Source organism: Chondrus crispus, genomic scaffold (genome assembly GCF_000350225.1).
Source record: "Chondrus crispus Stackhouse genomic scaffold, scaffold_400, whole genome shotgun sequence".
NCBI classification, from domain to species: domain Eukaryota; phylum Rhodophyta; class Florideophyceae; order Gigartinales; family Gigartinaceae; genus Chondrus; species Chondrus crispus.
In genome coordinates, this window is record NW_005179295.1 from 13,400 (window position 1) to 27,502 (window position 14,103).

The following is a 14,103-nucleotide window of genomic DNA, read 5'->3' on the forward strand; positions in this document are numbered from 1 at the left end:
ATCCAGTGCGGGCTCAACCTCTGTAGTTATACCCTCCACAAGAGTACCAAAATGTGGTATAACTACCTTCGTCCCGACCACTCGGAACGAGGGGGGTTAGAGGTAAGGGAGCGCGCGACGCTGGGTAACCCACGCGAGCGCGAACCGTACGGAAGGACTCGAAAAGAGGGAAGGCTCACGTGGCCGGTGACGCGCAGCCGGTCGGTGGTGTCAGATCCGGACGGCCGGTCACGGGTTAGAAGCCTGAGACTTAGAGGTAAAACCGGACGGAGTTAGCAAAAAGCCGTAAAGGGAAGGGAAGCGAGTCTGCCCCCGTTTACTGGAACGGGGCAGGTGCCCCTGGTCTTAACCCCTCAGTGGGACGCCAGGACACCTGTCCCGCTACAGTAGCTGTTACATACTGTATACCAGCTACTGTACTAAATTGGCTAATTTGTGCCATTAACCACTAATTGCTAATTACTTACCGGATGGTCGCACACGTGTGCCCGTGGCCACGGCCGGCGCCAACGGTTGTGTCACGTGTACGCCGTGGAGGTACTACTGTGCTCGCAGCGGGCGCGTGCACGATTACTACAGTAGTAACCGCCCGTCTCGGGGGTTCTCATCTCCCACCGGGGGTCGCGGTGTGGAGTTGTACCACAAGTCCGAGCTGGACCGGAAAACGCATTTATGAAAAAGGATGCCTTTTGTACCGGTGACAACTGCTGTTGCATCGCACAAATGTTGTAGTCCCTTATCGTGAAGTCAATAGATTCCGATATTTTTCCAGAGAATTTGCTGTCACGAAAGTACTGATGCACCCCTGTTGCCTTTTTCGGGTCGTCATAGGTTACGTGTTGGGCGATCTGAGGCTCTTCTTGTGAAAAAGGAGGCCTGATATTCTCTCGGTTTGGTGAAGTAGTACGGCTGAATTTTTTAGACGTTTCTTGCGGATCATCCAGCCTAGGAGGCGTAGGGTTGGTCTGAAATTCGGGAGAGCTGATATTGATAGTATCCGCTTTGTAGTTCTCTACTTCGTTTTCAACCGGGACGTGTTTGGCGATATTCGTCAGAATTGTGATGTCATTATGACAGCGATATGCCACCAAAATGTCATGGAGTGACTCAATAGGCAGCTTCAAGGCATTACCAAGCCAAATATGGTTCATCAGTGTCTTGTCAGCTCGAACGGTTGGGTCAAAATTTTTCATCATCTCGTTCGGAACGGTCAACACCTCATAAAATTCGGAAACTTGTCGGAGAACCATCACAGGGAAGCAAGGTTCGCTGAAGTATTTTGTCGAAAAAAAGAGCCGTTCGTGGGAACCAAAGAAGTAATATGTTCAGATATGATTTCTTTGTCCTCTTCTTCGTCAGGGGGATAGCATTCCAAAACAGATTTGGCAGCTTCGATAAGCTGCTTGCCGATGTCGGATTTCGATGAAAAGGTGGTACATCGACGTATTAGCTTTTCGTGTTGAGCCTTCCTTTTTTCGGCATGTTCGAGACTTGGATCGACCGGGCGTTTGGAGCTCTGCGATCTAGTCGTCATTTTCCAGAATCGTGTAACAGCAAATCCGGATTGTCGCTGCACACGAGGGTCTGGGCTGACAGCGCGATCTCAGTCCAAGCTGAGACGAGGGAAGACGTTGTCAGGTAGCGGAAGCGGTGGTGAGTGTAGAGACGCGTGGGGGATCGAGGCTCTACGCTTCGGCGCAGGTAAATGTAAAGTGACGATGGTCAGTCTTTACTTAGTTCCCTCTTGCCCTCGCTAGATCGAGAGAGGTGGTAGTCGCAGGTATATAATCGGACGGCGGCGCTCGTGGCTGAAAGCCACGAGCCAAAAGGCGAAAATAGAGTGGTGTCCGGTACTGTACAGGTACTGTATAGATGCTGTACAGAGTGGCCGGCTCCACTCCATCGACATATTTGGTTCTGACCGGTGGGGGCGTCCTTTTTGAAATATCAAATAACCAAAGAAGCAAATCACCAAATTCCCACCAGCCAATTGAGTTCTAGAAAAAAAGTGCCAAGTGTTCTTGTTTGGTCATTTGATCACCTACCGGTGGTGATGCTCTTAATTAGTCTAACGCGGTGATTCAAAATAAACGATCTTTTCGGCTTGCCCTGACAAACGGGGATTGAAAAAACCCTGAGGAAGTCAGGAGTAAACGCTGACATCAGTGCCGAATAAACACTCTTGAAGAGTACATAGGTGAGGCTGGCGCGTAGGTGACTGGAAGACACTGGCAATGTCCGCAGATAAGATCCACTTTCTTTTCCTGGACTTATGTTACTTATGTTTTACTCGACGCCATGGGAAAGACACCGTCAACACCGAACTGAGTTTCATTCCGCGACAGACCACATCCCATCGAGAGTTACCAGTCATTCGTGGTCAGATTTCGAAGAGCCTGGCGAAAAATTACCATTGAGCATCCTTAAACTCATTTTTTGATATTTTTTAAAAACCAGATACTGTACAACATTCAGAGATGCAGCACGTGCTTCGAACCTCACTCATTTTCTGGTCTTTTGGCGAATCCACAGTAGTAGCGCTCCTGTTTCGTAAGGCTCGGAAGCCGAGTAATGTACCGCAACGAAGTAGTCACCATCCTAATTTATTTATACATTCATAATGTTTGCTGTATATGAGGCAAAGTGAAGGTCCTCTGAAGGGGGCAAGAGGGCAGAGCCTTCTGGCTTGTCAGCCATAAACCAGGGAGATTGGCGACAACATGATTGCATGCGTAAGATGTGCAACACGTGTGCGTATTCGATACGGATGAAAGAATTGCAACTGTAAACGTTTTGCAGATACTGTACTGTACTGTACCAGATGCGTGCTGTAATGTGATCAGGATCAAGCTCTTCTTCACGGATGATGTCGTCGAGAAGATGCAGCTTTCGTGAAAGGGCAGAATAATTTCGTTTGAAGCCAGTTTCTGAATATTTCGAGAAATGTTCACTTTTAGGTTGGTGACGGGATCTTGGAAATGGCATTGTCGACCATTCCTGCCACTGACCTGCAGACATGTTTTTGGGGGCATGCGGGACATGACAGCTTTGTGAGCATGTCGAATTTTTATGGAATTTGCGTTCGAGGTAATGGTAAGCACCCCATGCCAGATGCGTGCTATTACAGTGTAATTTCATGGGTAACATTATGGATTGAATGCATGGGGATGGAGGGGTTGAAAATGTTTGAGTAGATTTGTTGAAAATGTGGGGAACAGCGAGAAAGTCGAGAGGCAAAGGTGTATGAGGTGTGGAGAGGGAGGGGTGGGCGCATGAGAGTGATGTGTCTTGCAGTATGGCGCCTTTTTGGACCCAGCGGCTAAAAAGTAAAATTCGGAAACTCGCCATCAGCATTCATTTTGGTGTGACTCGATTATCCTCTGCAACCACATTTCAAGCGCCTGCGCCTTCCCATTACGCGCCCGTTTCTTTTCACACCACCGCCTCTATAAATCCAAGCAGGAAATGACGCTGAGAATTATCTTGTCATCCTGTCCAAAACATATCTTATCTTCTCGCAACACGTTCGCTGCCTCATCCCCCCTTACTTCCCTCCTCGTAACCTCTTGCAGGCTCTCAGTCTGCCCGCGCCCCTACACCTAGTCCCCCATATACTTGAACCTGCGTGGCCAAACACTATCCAACGCTGCCCCCTCCCTTACGATTCGTTGACCTTCCCATTCCCCGTCTCCTCCACAACCACTCCCTCACAACTACTACAAGCCCTCTACTGCTGAACTCTGCACTCCCTCTCTCATCGCCATGGCCACAACCGGCCTTAATTCCATCAGCAAACCTTTCGACACGATGGACTCCAAGTACCACACCCACGCCTCCTTTATCCGACCTTCATCTCAACACAATGCCGATTACGACGGACCTCTCATGGGGCGTACCTCTTACCGCTGGTCCTTCTTAGAAGAGCCGCAAGGCTGTAAACTTACCGTGGCTGATATCCAAGGAAGCCGATCCACTACTGCCTGGTTTAAACCAGACGCCCCAGGTCCATATACACTCAATCTGTCTGTCAAGGGACACGGCGCAACCTACGCCGACGCCATCAAACTCCGTGTTGTGGATGTCGATGATGAGAAGGACGCACATCTTTTGAAATCGGACGATCTCGATCAAGATTTTTTTGTAATTGGCTGCAAATTTTCGGACAAGTCCGATAAGCAACAAGACGCCGTTTCACCCTCTGCATTGTCCAAGCCTTCTGCACAAAAGAAGGCTTCCGCAAAAAAACGAAAGGCATCCATCCCTTCCCCGGCGTCATCTGCTTCCCATGCTGTCAAGACTAAGGACTCGGTCTCCGAGAAGCCTCTTAAGCGTTCGAAGAACGACATCACAGCTCTCGCAAAAGCAACAGCAAAACTAAACGTCAAGGCACAGATCAAAAAGTCTAAGGCGAGAAAAATGGCGGCAAAGGCCAAATCACGAGGCATCTTAACCAGTGATTATGATGATGATAATGATGGCGATTCAGGCGATGACGATGACGACGAGCAAATAGGTGGAGGGGGCGGATACGAAGATGACGATGACGACGAGTTAGACGCCATGGACAGTGGTGATGATGATGAGGACCTTGGCCCACCCAAAGAGAAGACCGATCAGGGTGGTGATGAAGGCGATGATGAGGAGGACAGGGGCGAAGGAGGTGAGGGAGATGGAGACGATGACAGTGCCGATGATGATGAAGACGGCGATGATCGGGAAAATGGAGATCAAGGGGAAGATCACGATGACGATGAAGAGTCTGACGATGATGATGAGAATCAAGATGAAATCGAAATTGAAGAGGAGGAAGAGGAAGAGGAAGAAAAAGACGGAGGAGATGCAGGCACTGGTCTCGGAGATGACGACGATCGCGAGGGCAACATAGACGCCGACCAGGACGACGACCAAGACAACGAGAACGCCGTCATGTCCGACGACATGAAGGATGAAGAAGATGATGGCGATGGCGATGATGACGTAGATCCTTCACCCCAAGATCCTGTAGCTGCCGAGGAGGATGATGACGACGATATGATGGACGGGGAGGATTACGGTCAGCCACAAGATATCATTCCAGAACGCGACGAAGACGACGATGATGACGACGATCTCGACGAAGACGGCGGTGGAAACGATCCAGTTAATGACGACGATGATGACGATGACGACGACGACGATGACGACGACGATGACGACGACGACGACGAAGGCGAGGAATGAGACTAGAAGGGTGCCGTGACATGGCCATCCTATTGCCTCTCACGAAATTTGAGAAGCGTCAAAATTCAGTTGCGGCACCACAGACAAACTTTGTCTTTCAATTTATTAAAGCTGTTGTATCAACACCAAGTTGAGAAGTCACTGGAGCTCAGGACATAAACGAAAGAGGGCATCTCCCACATCCCTGAATGAATCTGCACCCAGCCTTGCTGGTGCTGGTAGTTTCTCTGATCTCACCATCGACATTTAACCTTTTGATGCTCTTCATTCGGGACATGAGACCTATGGGTGCGCTCGGTTTTCTTCATCACAGTCTTGTGTTCAGCTGGGATCACAGGAAGGTGAGGTACTGGAAGCATTGCAGGCTGGAGCAAAGCACTGCTTCAGTCTCGACTGGGGAGAAACCCGATTGCGCGATGAACACTGTCTTGGGCAGAATTATGAAGCGGAAGCACTTCGGCACTGCAGGTATTTGTAGCAACTCTTGCAATGTGAACCACACGCAAGCCAGAGGTATCATCGTAGCTCGTGGAAATCTCACCCCGGGGGCAAGACTAAAGACGTATGAGGACTGCTTTAACTCTGACCGTGCTGAGATATACGAGCAAGTCATTGAGCTTGTGATTAGGAACAGGATGGATTTGCTAGTCAAAAGACGTCCTTTGAGACATGTTTCAATGTTTGTGGGCAGAGCTTTGTCCAAATTTAATAAGGCAGCTCTTCGTGTCTCATATGCACGAGCATTTAGTGAAACGTACTATCATAGTTTGATGAGATGTCGACGGCTTCGCTAGTGGTTTATTGGTCTTTCTTCTTACTCAAGCCGCCAGTCACAGACAAACTGCAGCTTTGCACATGTGTTTCATGGCCACTTTTTCTCAATGTGTCGATGCAAACCATGCAATGTTGAGGTGATGGAGGGAACAGGCTTTTTGTTATCCGTACTGGCGGACCACTATTTTATGCATGGTTTCACTGATTGGACAACATCCATGTATTGTCTGTTCCGGTACTGAAAGACGCACTTACGCCTGTCTGCACTTACGATCGAAGGTAGCAGACGCTACCTTCTCAACGCCATGAGACGAACAATTTGCAGTCTCTGTGCTCGTCCAATTCATGCGAAAGCATTGACGCATGTGTGATACTTGATGTTGTCCTACGATTCTTAGAAATACGAACTACAGTTCCACTTTTACGTACCTCTCTGGGGTCGGCTCCTTGTACTACGTCCTTGCCTGGGTATGGCGGAGAGTGACTCATTGTATTACGATGATGCCTGGGCTAGGAAGGTATACTCAATTCGTAGCCGACAACAGCATTGGTATACAAAGGTTGTTCGTAAAGTCACGAAAACGCGTGTTTTGGCGGCGTGTTTGCTCATGTTTTTTAAACGAAAATCTTTCAGACAACGCGTTTGGCAAAACTCACATTATACCGAGAACCCGGGGCACGTGAGTTTTCCACGAGTTTCACATCCGCCTGATCACAGCAGTGCCGGATCGACCCGTCTTGACGGAAAACGAAGTGGGGTTTCCGTTCTTTTCATCAGCACAAACGAGCCTCAGACTGCACCGGTCGTATCGATATGCGTCATGGACGCCCCTATCGGTTCATCTGCGCAGACTCCATCAATGGATCAAAGCGCGACAGGATCTGCCACAGATGCCGCCGAAGCAACCGCGAAAGATAGACAAGTAGAAGCTTCTAAAAAGCGGTCCTCTCCAAACAGCCCCCTCAGCCGTCAAGAAGACGAAACACATCGCCCTTTCGACTGAGAACCGAAAGGTTCTCTATCTATCCTTGTGACGAGCTACAATATTCGCTTCAGCGAGTATTCGCGCAGGTGCACGTGATCCGTCGGGCGGCACAAGGATGTACAGTACCAAGGGTACTGTACCAGACTTGCGTTTGTTGCGGGCAGGTATAGTACCTTGCTGGAGGTCAGTCCGCAAAACTCGTGGTGGAATTTTTCAAACTCGGGTGGGTTTACTTTACGTCCAGCGAGTTTGTGGGCAAATGGAAAAAAACAACGCGTTATTTTACGGACAACGTTACTGAACTGGTAAGTTTTTATTGGCTTTCAGGAAAATTGGAGTTTTCACGTTCTCCTACTGTACCACATCCGTGAATATGAACTGATGCAACGTGTGCAACTTTTCAAATGGCGCCAGCTCACTGGATAGGATTTCTTGCCTTGCCAAGACTTCCGCACATAGGCATCTGTGGCTTTCATCGACACCTGTGAGGCCAGTTCCAAGTACGCATAAAGGAAGTGTATTCGGAGCAGGGCAGCAGAGGCGCCAAGAAAAGCATGAGAACATTTACCTCATGTGACGGTCTTTCCATTCGCGTGGGGGAGAACGCGGCGGAGAATCAGCGGCTTTGCAAACAGGCAAAGCAGAACGACCTTTGGTTTCATCTGGAAGGACAGTCGTCTCCACATGCCATATTATCAGTGGGAGGCGGAAAACAAGGAAAGAACAACGCGTTGCGTTCTTCGTTGCACGAATGCCAGCAACTCGTGAAGCATTTTTCGTCAGCGAGGTAAGGCTACGTACTGCACGTACGAATCCGACATACGGTTGAGACGCTTGTCACTTATTCTTACGTTGCGAAATGTTTTTCGTTCTTGCTTGCTGGGTTTATAACAGAGAAGCAAGGTGCGCGTCGGTCATCTGGATTGAGGCTAAGTGGGTGTCAAAGAATGGCGTAGAGGACAAGGTGGGGGCTGTTACCCTGAAAAAGACTCCGAAGAGGACAAGTGTTGTCGCGGATGCGGGGACGATAGAAAGTTTAACGGCTGCGAAGAAACGTGAGTAGAAGCACTGTAATTAGCGTCTGTAAATGATTGGCGCGAAAAAAGTGATTCAAAAATTCTCCTTTTTTTGACATGCTCCCGCCAAAACACTCGTGACAGGCGATCACCGAAACGGCCTGCACATTTATCATGGGCGTGGTACTGATGTGCTGCGACGCCAGTTGCCCCCACGCCCCCCCGTGCAGTGGAGCAGCCCCCAACGTAGAGCTAGGCTCGCCCCCGTCATCGTATCCTCTGACCAACACACCAGAGCCGCAATCTTTGCATGAACACGGAAACAGATGTCAGCCCCTTCCACACCACTACCGAAGGGCCCCACACATCGCCTCGCTCTTCTTGAGGCCAGACTAGATGGCAAAGAGACTACCAAACCCCCGGCTCCCCTCCCGACAGAAGAAGACGACGTCCGAAGCTTCTCCTCTGACGCATCTCAGCTTCGTGTTTACAACCCACGTCGCCGATACGCACCGAGAGCCCGCTCTCGTGATTCCATTCCCAACATTTCCAACAAAAAGCGCAAGCGGTCCTCGCCGGCCGCGATGCGCAACACCCGCGTCGACTCTTTCTTTAAACCGCTCACACCACTTGGTGAAAAAGAACAGCCAAGAGAGGCCAAGAATCCGAGAAAGTCTTTGAAGGAGGGCAGAGTCCCTAGCGACCCTGATGTTGATATGACTCCTACCCGACGTCAGCTCTGCTTCGCAGAGCAAGACGCCTGCGACGAAAATAACAGCGAATCCGTTGCCAATGAAAGTTACAAGTATTTTCGAGCTCATGTAGACAAGTTGACAGCTGAAAACGACAAGCTTCGAAGTGAACATGATCAAGCTGAAGTCTTGCGATCTGAAAACGAAGACCTCCGCACCCAGCTGGAACTCGAAGTACCAGACTTGCGAGATCAACTAGCCAAGAAAACAGTCGAACTGGAAAGCAGCGTTGCTCGGGCTGATGCGCTCGCTGTGGCTTTACGTGATATAGTGGTGCTCTTGGCGAAAGCCCAGCGCCGTGAAGCAAGGAGCAAGGCGGTGAATGATAGTGAGCGCTTGGGTAAGGTGGTCGTGGAGCGCACTCGTACCACGTTGAACGAAGTCTGGGAAGATGGTGATGAATGGAAGCAGTTAGAAGCGGATCTGCAACGGATACAGCTTGAACGGGAAACTCTGGAGAAGAAGCGCAAAGAAGTCTCCAAGAAGAAGGCCCTCGCTCAGAAGATGCAAACTGCACACTCAGAAAATCAAGGGAGAGAAGCAGAAGTCGTCACCCCAGCGAAATCGGCCAGCCGAACAGAAATGCCACCTCCGCGCAAACCGAGATCGCGATCACCAACTGAACCCTTCGAAGAAAGCCTCGAATATGTCTCAGAACAAGAAGAGATCTATCGTGTGCAGCTCCAGCTGCTCAGACGGGAGGAATCAACGCTCCAAGATCGTCGCGTGCATTATCTCCGCAAACGGGATTTGATAGTTCGCGAGCTTCGCCGTCAAAATGATGAACGCCAGTCGCCGTTCAGCAATTTTCCTGTGCTCAATGATCGCTATGTGGTGTTGAATCTCTTGGGACGTGGTGGATTCAGTGAAGTCTTTAAGGCCTTCGATTTGCGGCGTGCTACTCATGTGGCTTGTAAGATCCATCAGCTCGCGTCGAACTGGAGTGAGGAAAAAAAACGAAGCTTCATAAGACATGCGTGGCGTGAATACACTATTCACAAGTCCCTCAAACATCCTCGGGTTGTGCAGTTAGTGGACATTTTTGAAATTGACGAAAATACTTTCTGCACCGTGCTTGAGTACTGCGAAGGCTGTGATCTTGACTCATACTTGCGGTCGAATAAGACACTCGCGGAGAAAGAAGCAAGATCGATCATTGCGCAAGTTTTTTCGGGGCTTCAGTATCTTGCTGAACAGCAGAGGCGAATTATCCACTACGACCTGAAGCCCGGTAATATTTTACTGTACAAAGGTGAAGTTCAAATTACTGACTTTGGACTGTCGAAAATAATGAACGAGACAGAATCAACGACAGATGGAATGGAGCTGACCTCACAAGGTGCTGGTACCATGTGGTACCTGCCCCCAGAATGCTTCGAAACGGGTCAACAGGCCCGTATAAGCGTTAAAGTGGACGTATGGAGTGCGGGGGTGATCTTGTTTCAAATGTTGTACGGCCGCAAGCCCTTCGGTCATGACCAATCTCAAGAAAAGATGTTTCGTGAAAAAACTGTGTCACATCAAGAGCTCCAGTTCCCGACCCGTCCCGGCGTCTCAGAGACTGCGAAGGACTTCATGCGCAAATGCCTCACAAGAAAGGCATCCGCTCGGCCAGATGTTCGCCAAGCTCTGCTTCATCCCTTCTTTAACAAACGATGACGCGCCCTGTAGTAACATGGAGAATCGCTAATCGCTATGAGCAACTTCGTCGTCTGAACCTATCCCCATGTATCCTCGTCGAAATCCCCGGGCAGGAGGCCGGGGGCATGTCCGAAACTACAGAAGCGGCTGCTCCAACTCGACACACTCGTATTTCGCAAGGATTTCGCGACAACTTCAGGCAAATCCTATTCTGAGCTGTGTTTCCAACATCACAAGCGACTCTACATGCCCGCACTAGATGACCATTCAACGAGTCGACGATTCAAGGCAAGCGATGTGTACATAGCTGTCGCGGCTCACTACTGAAATTATACGCTTGCGTTTCTAACCACAAGTAAAATCAGGTGAAGCGCCCGAAGCCATTGTGCATAGCCCGCCCATGTCCAATGCTGCTTTCTTCTGGAACTTTCATTCAACGTGCATGCAGAAAGTTCCCAGGGAAAATCTGATATTTCACTCCAGCTCGTTCTCATGCTGATGAGATGCGCGCTTACCAACTGTACAGCATTCCGTGTTCTAATGAGGCCAAAAGCCGCAGCTACAATGCCAGGTCACCACGGATCCACCTGAACCCAAAGCCACTTCTGAGATTGTCCATGGCTCCATCTCTCACCCTCATTAAAGAGAGTCAGCTCCTGTAGAAGTACCTCCGATTGGAATCTAACGTAGGCGTCCAAAAATCAAGCCACTAAGCATAACCCCTCAAGTGTTTTCTCAGAGAACGGATCAACTGTCCTGAATTCCTGTTGTATTGCATTCCGCAGGCCACTTTTGCGGCCATATAGTTTTTCTTGCGGAGGAGGCAACGAAATGTGTAGCTCGAATGCATGAAGCATCATTCTTGGCGGTAGCACATTTGGGTCTTTGAAGTACACTGAATCATCATCGATATATGTCGCATCCCCTACAATGGGCATTCCAGCATTTGCGCAGTGCACTCTAAGTTGATGGCGACGACCACTCTGAGGTACGAGCAGAAGTTTCGTGACTGGCGCCCCCTTGTACGACCCGTGCGCAAGCGGATAGCATTCTGTTAAAGAAGCCCGACCAGGATTGCCTGGCGATCCTACCACCATTTTGTAGCCCGGTGGTTTTGTATCTGCAATCGCTTGATCAAATGTAAGAAAGCTTTTCCGATTATCCATGTCAGTAACGACCTCAATATCATCTCCGACATGGCCGTGCACAAGCGCCAAATATATTTTCTTCACGGATCGCTTTTCAAACTGCGTGGCAGCCACACCGGCAGCTTTTCTTGTCAACCCAATCATCATTACGCCCGAGGTTGCATAATCAAGTCTGTGCACAAATCGCACCCCAAAACCCGTCTCCGTTTTCGCTTTTTCAACATCAAAACCTTGAGACACGATGTAAGATAGAGCAAGCTTTTCCACAGTGTGCGTGAACTCGCCGTCAATGCGAACATCCGGGGGTTTGTCCGTGATCAAATATCTCCCCGCTTCATAATGCAAGACTCCCAATTTTGGGGCCACTGGCGGTAGCCGCCCAGGAGTTGTCGGCGGAGCGTCGCCTTCCTTCTCTCGTGGACGTATCGTGGCTTTTTGTCCGGTTACCATACTGCGGTTTGCAAGCACAGCTCTGACCTTCTCAGAATTTGGTAAACCGCTGTCAACCTTCTTGTCATGTCAAAGGCATTTCACATTTACGTTTCCGTTACAGCTGAAGTGTTGCCGCCTTCACGAAACACTGGTTTCAAGCAATGAACCCAAAACTCCAGGCCACACCTTGCTGTTAATAATGGTACAACACAAGAGTAGTACTCAGGCGTATGCATCTGCGATCACGAGGATCCTCGCTCTGCAACCGCTAGCTAGAGTACGTACTGTACCTTGAAGGATACCTTGCGAAGGTTTTTACTGTAGTCATGTTAGGCAGTGTGCTACAGTACCCAAGGGTACAGAACCTGCGGAAGGTACACGTACCCTTCGGCACAAGCACAGCGACAATTGGCGGAGAGAGAGTACGAAGTACTAAAGGGGGGGCACGCAAAGATGAGACATTCACCTAATCATGAGACAACATAAATTGTTGCAAAAAGCCCACAAATTGCGTTTTGCATTGCTGGAGCATCTCTGGTGATACAAAACGCCGGAGAAAAGTCACTGTTGCTCGAAACTGTGTGGCTAGATTCAAAAACTAATCTTTCCATTGACTTCCCCGCCCAAAACAACCCCCCGACCCATCCTCTTATAGACTTCATATGAGCACAACTGCCTTCAAAGTGTCCACAAAGTCCCTCTGTACACTCTCAAGACTGCCAAACAATTGAGCGTTGCACCAACCCAGTCTACCCCATTATGCCGGCATCGCGAAAACGCGTTGTAGCACCTGCCTCAATCAATGAGGCACTTCAATATGTGCGCGACAAAAACACGTACCGGGCCGCTGAGACCAAGTTCGGCATACCACGGGCAACACTGCAGCGAAGAATGCACACCGCTGTGCAGAAGCAGGGAAGAAAGGCAGCCTTCACAGCAGCCGAGGAACGAATTGTCGTCGGTTTTTAATAGAAAACGCTAATAAGGGGCTGCCCATGACTCAAGAACACCTTCGTGAAGCCATTCAAATCCTCATTTCACGAAGGCCTGCCGCACGGCGCCAGCTTCTGCCAGCTGAGTGGAATTTCAAAGCACCGAGCAACGCTTTTTTGTACCGTTTTCGTCAACGACACTCCAAAGAACTAGTCTTTGCTCGACCAGTTACTCAGGAAGCTGTCCTCTTTCGCCAAGTCAATTCTGAGACCATTACCAATCATTTTGCTACTCTAAAAAAGCTCATCAGTGAGTATCAAATTGACGCTTCCCGATTGTTTAACGTCGACGAATGTGGTTGTACTCCAAACCGCGATCCAGGTGCAAAATCTCGGGCACGAAGGTTGATGCCTCGCCGCGGGGCAAGGGACATGCGGCGTCCTGATATTGCGAGCATGGCAAGAATTACAATGATGCCTGTTATTTCGGCTGCGGGAGAACACGGTCCGCCATTGTTTGTAATGAAAGGGACTCGAGTTCCCTACAGGATTTCTATATGTAATGGGACGGAAGTTGCCGAGACGCCGCTGTCGGTCCTTCCAAGACACTCTGTGCTAGCGATGAGAGAGGAAAATGGAGGCGTGGATCGCCGCAATTTTATCAGTTGGGCCCAAAAGTTCGTCCTCTATGTTTCTGATCTAACGGAGAACAACAGAAGCGTCCTTCTCGTTTACGATGGATACAAATCGCATCTGTCACTGGAAGTTCTTGAATTATTTAGTCATAACGTTGTTGTATACGTCCTTCCTTGCCACACGTCCGGCAAGACCCAGCCATGTGACTCAGTTTTGTTCTCCTCCTTCAAACACTACATTGACATTGGTTTACAGAACTGCATGTTGCATGCTGCAGACCAAGTTTTTGATGTCTACGATTTTTGCAGTGTGCTGCGGTATGCATATGATATGTCGGTTACTCGAGACAACATCTGTGCTAGCTTTTTACGATCTGGACTGTGGCCGTTGGACCCATGTCGTATCCTTGGCAACCCTCGTCCAGCATCCGCAATGGTCGGTGCCCCCATCCTGACGGTGAAGGAATTGGATGCTGCCTTTAAAAAAAAGATGGCTGAAACTAAGGAAAAGATATTAGGCTCCGATGCAGTAATGACGGCGTCCGGGTTTGAGGATACCACGAATGG

At 49.5% G+C, this 14,103-nt stretch overlaps 5 protein-coding genes; 4 read left to right on the top strand and 1 right to left on the bottom strand.

The window, feature by feature from the left end:
- The first annotated feature begins 3,762 nt into the window (after window positions 1-3,762).
- On the top strand, window positions 3,763-6,590 carry CHC_T00001136001 (hypothetical protein). XM_005718398.1 is given in 2 exon segments: window positions 3,763-5,220; window positions 5,221-6,590. 1 exon segment carries the CDS (start codon window positions 3,763-3,765, stop codon window positions 5,218-5,220), a length of 1,458 nt encoding a protein of 485 aa, XP_005718455.1. The 3' UTR covers window positions 5,221-6,590.
- An 880-nt stretch (window positions 6,591-7,470) lies between these two features.
- On the top strand, window positions 7,471-8,156 carry CHC_T00001137001 (hypothetical protein). XM_005718399.1 is given in 4 exon segments: window positions 7,471-7,534; window positions 7,535-7,767; window positions 7,875-8,043; window positions 8,044-8,156. 2 exon segments carry the CDS (start codon window positions 7,535-7,537, stop codon window positions 8,041-8,043), a joined length of 402 nt encoding a protein of 133 aa, XP_005718456.1. The 5' UTR covers window positions 7,471-7,534; the 3' UTR covers window positions 8,044-8,156.
- A 166-nt stretch (window positions 8,157-8,322) lies between these two features.
- Window positions 8,323-10,768, top strand: CHC_T00009063001 (Serine/threonine-protein kinase tousled-like, TSL). XM_005718400.1 is given in 2 exon segments: window positions 8,323-10,407; window positions 10,408-10,768. The coding sequence occupies 1 exon segment, from the start codon at window positions 8,323-8,325 to the stop codon at window positions 10,405-10,407; it is 2,085 nt and encodes a 694-aa protein (XP_005718457.1). The 3' UTR covers window positions 10,408-10,768.
- A 124-nt stretch (window positions 10,769-10,892) lies between these two features.
- Window positions 10,893-11,051, top strand: CHC_T00001138001 (hypothetical protein). Its single transcript, XM_005718401.1, has one exon. It carries the CDS (start codon window positions 10,893-10,895, stop codon window positions 11,049-11,051), a length of 159 nt encoding a protein of 52 aa, XP_005718458.1.
- Window positions 11,052-11,090: 39 nt separating this feature from the next.
- Window positions 11,091-11,987, bottom strand: CHC_T00001139001 (hypothetical protein). Its single transcript, XM_005718402.1, has one exon. The coding sequence runs from the start codon at window positions 11,985-11,987 to the stop codon at window positions 11,091-11,093; it is 897 nt and encodes a 298-aa protein (XP_005718459.1).
- Between the last annotated feature and the right edge of the window lie 2,116 nt (window positions 11,988-14,103).

Excerpts from the sequence above, each read along its gene's own strand:
- CHC_T00001136001 (XM_005718398.1), top strand. The coding sequence starts at position 3,763 with ATGGCCACAACCGGCCTTAATTCCATCAGCAAACCTTTCGACACGATG.
- CHC_T00001137001 (XM_005718399.1), top strand. The coding sequence starts at position 7,535 with ATGAGAACATTTACCTCATGTGACGGTCTTTCCATTCGCGTGGGGGAG. Across the intron at positions 7,768-7,874 it reads AAGCATTTTTCGTCAGCGAG|AGAAGCAAGGTGCGCGTCGG; the intron begins GTAAGGCTACGT and ends GGTTTATAACAG.
- CHC_T00009063001 (XM_005718400.1), top strand. The coding sequence starts at position 8,323 with ATGTCAGCCCCTTCCACACCACTACCGAAGGGCCCCACACATCGCCTC.
- CHC_T00001138001 (XM_005718401.1), top strand. The coding sequence starts at position 10,893 with ATGCGCGCTTACCAACTGTACAGCATTCCGTGTTCTAATGAGGCCAAA.
- CHC_T00001139001 (XM_005718402.1), bottom strand. The coding sequence starts at position 11,987 with ATGGTAACCGGACAAAAAGCCACGATACGTCCACGAGAGAAGGAAGGC.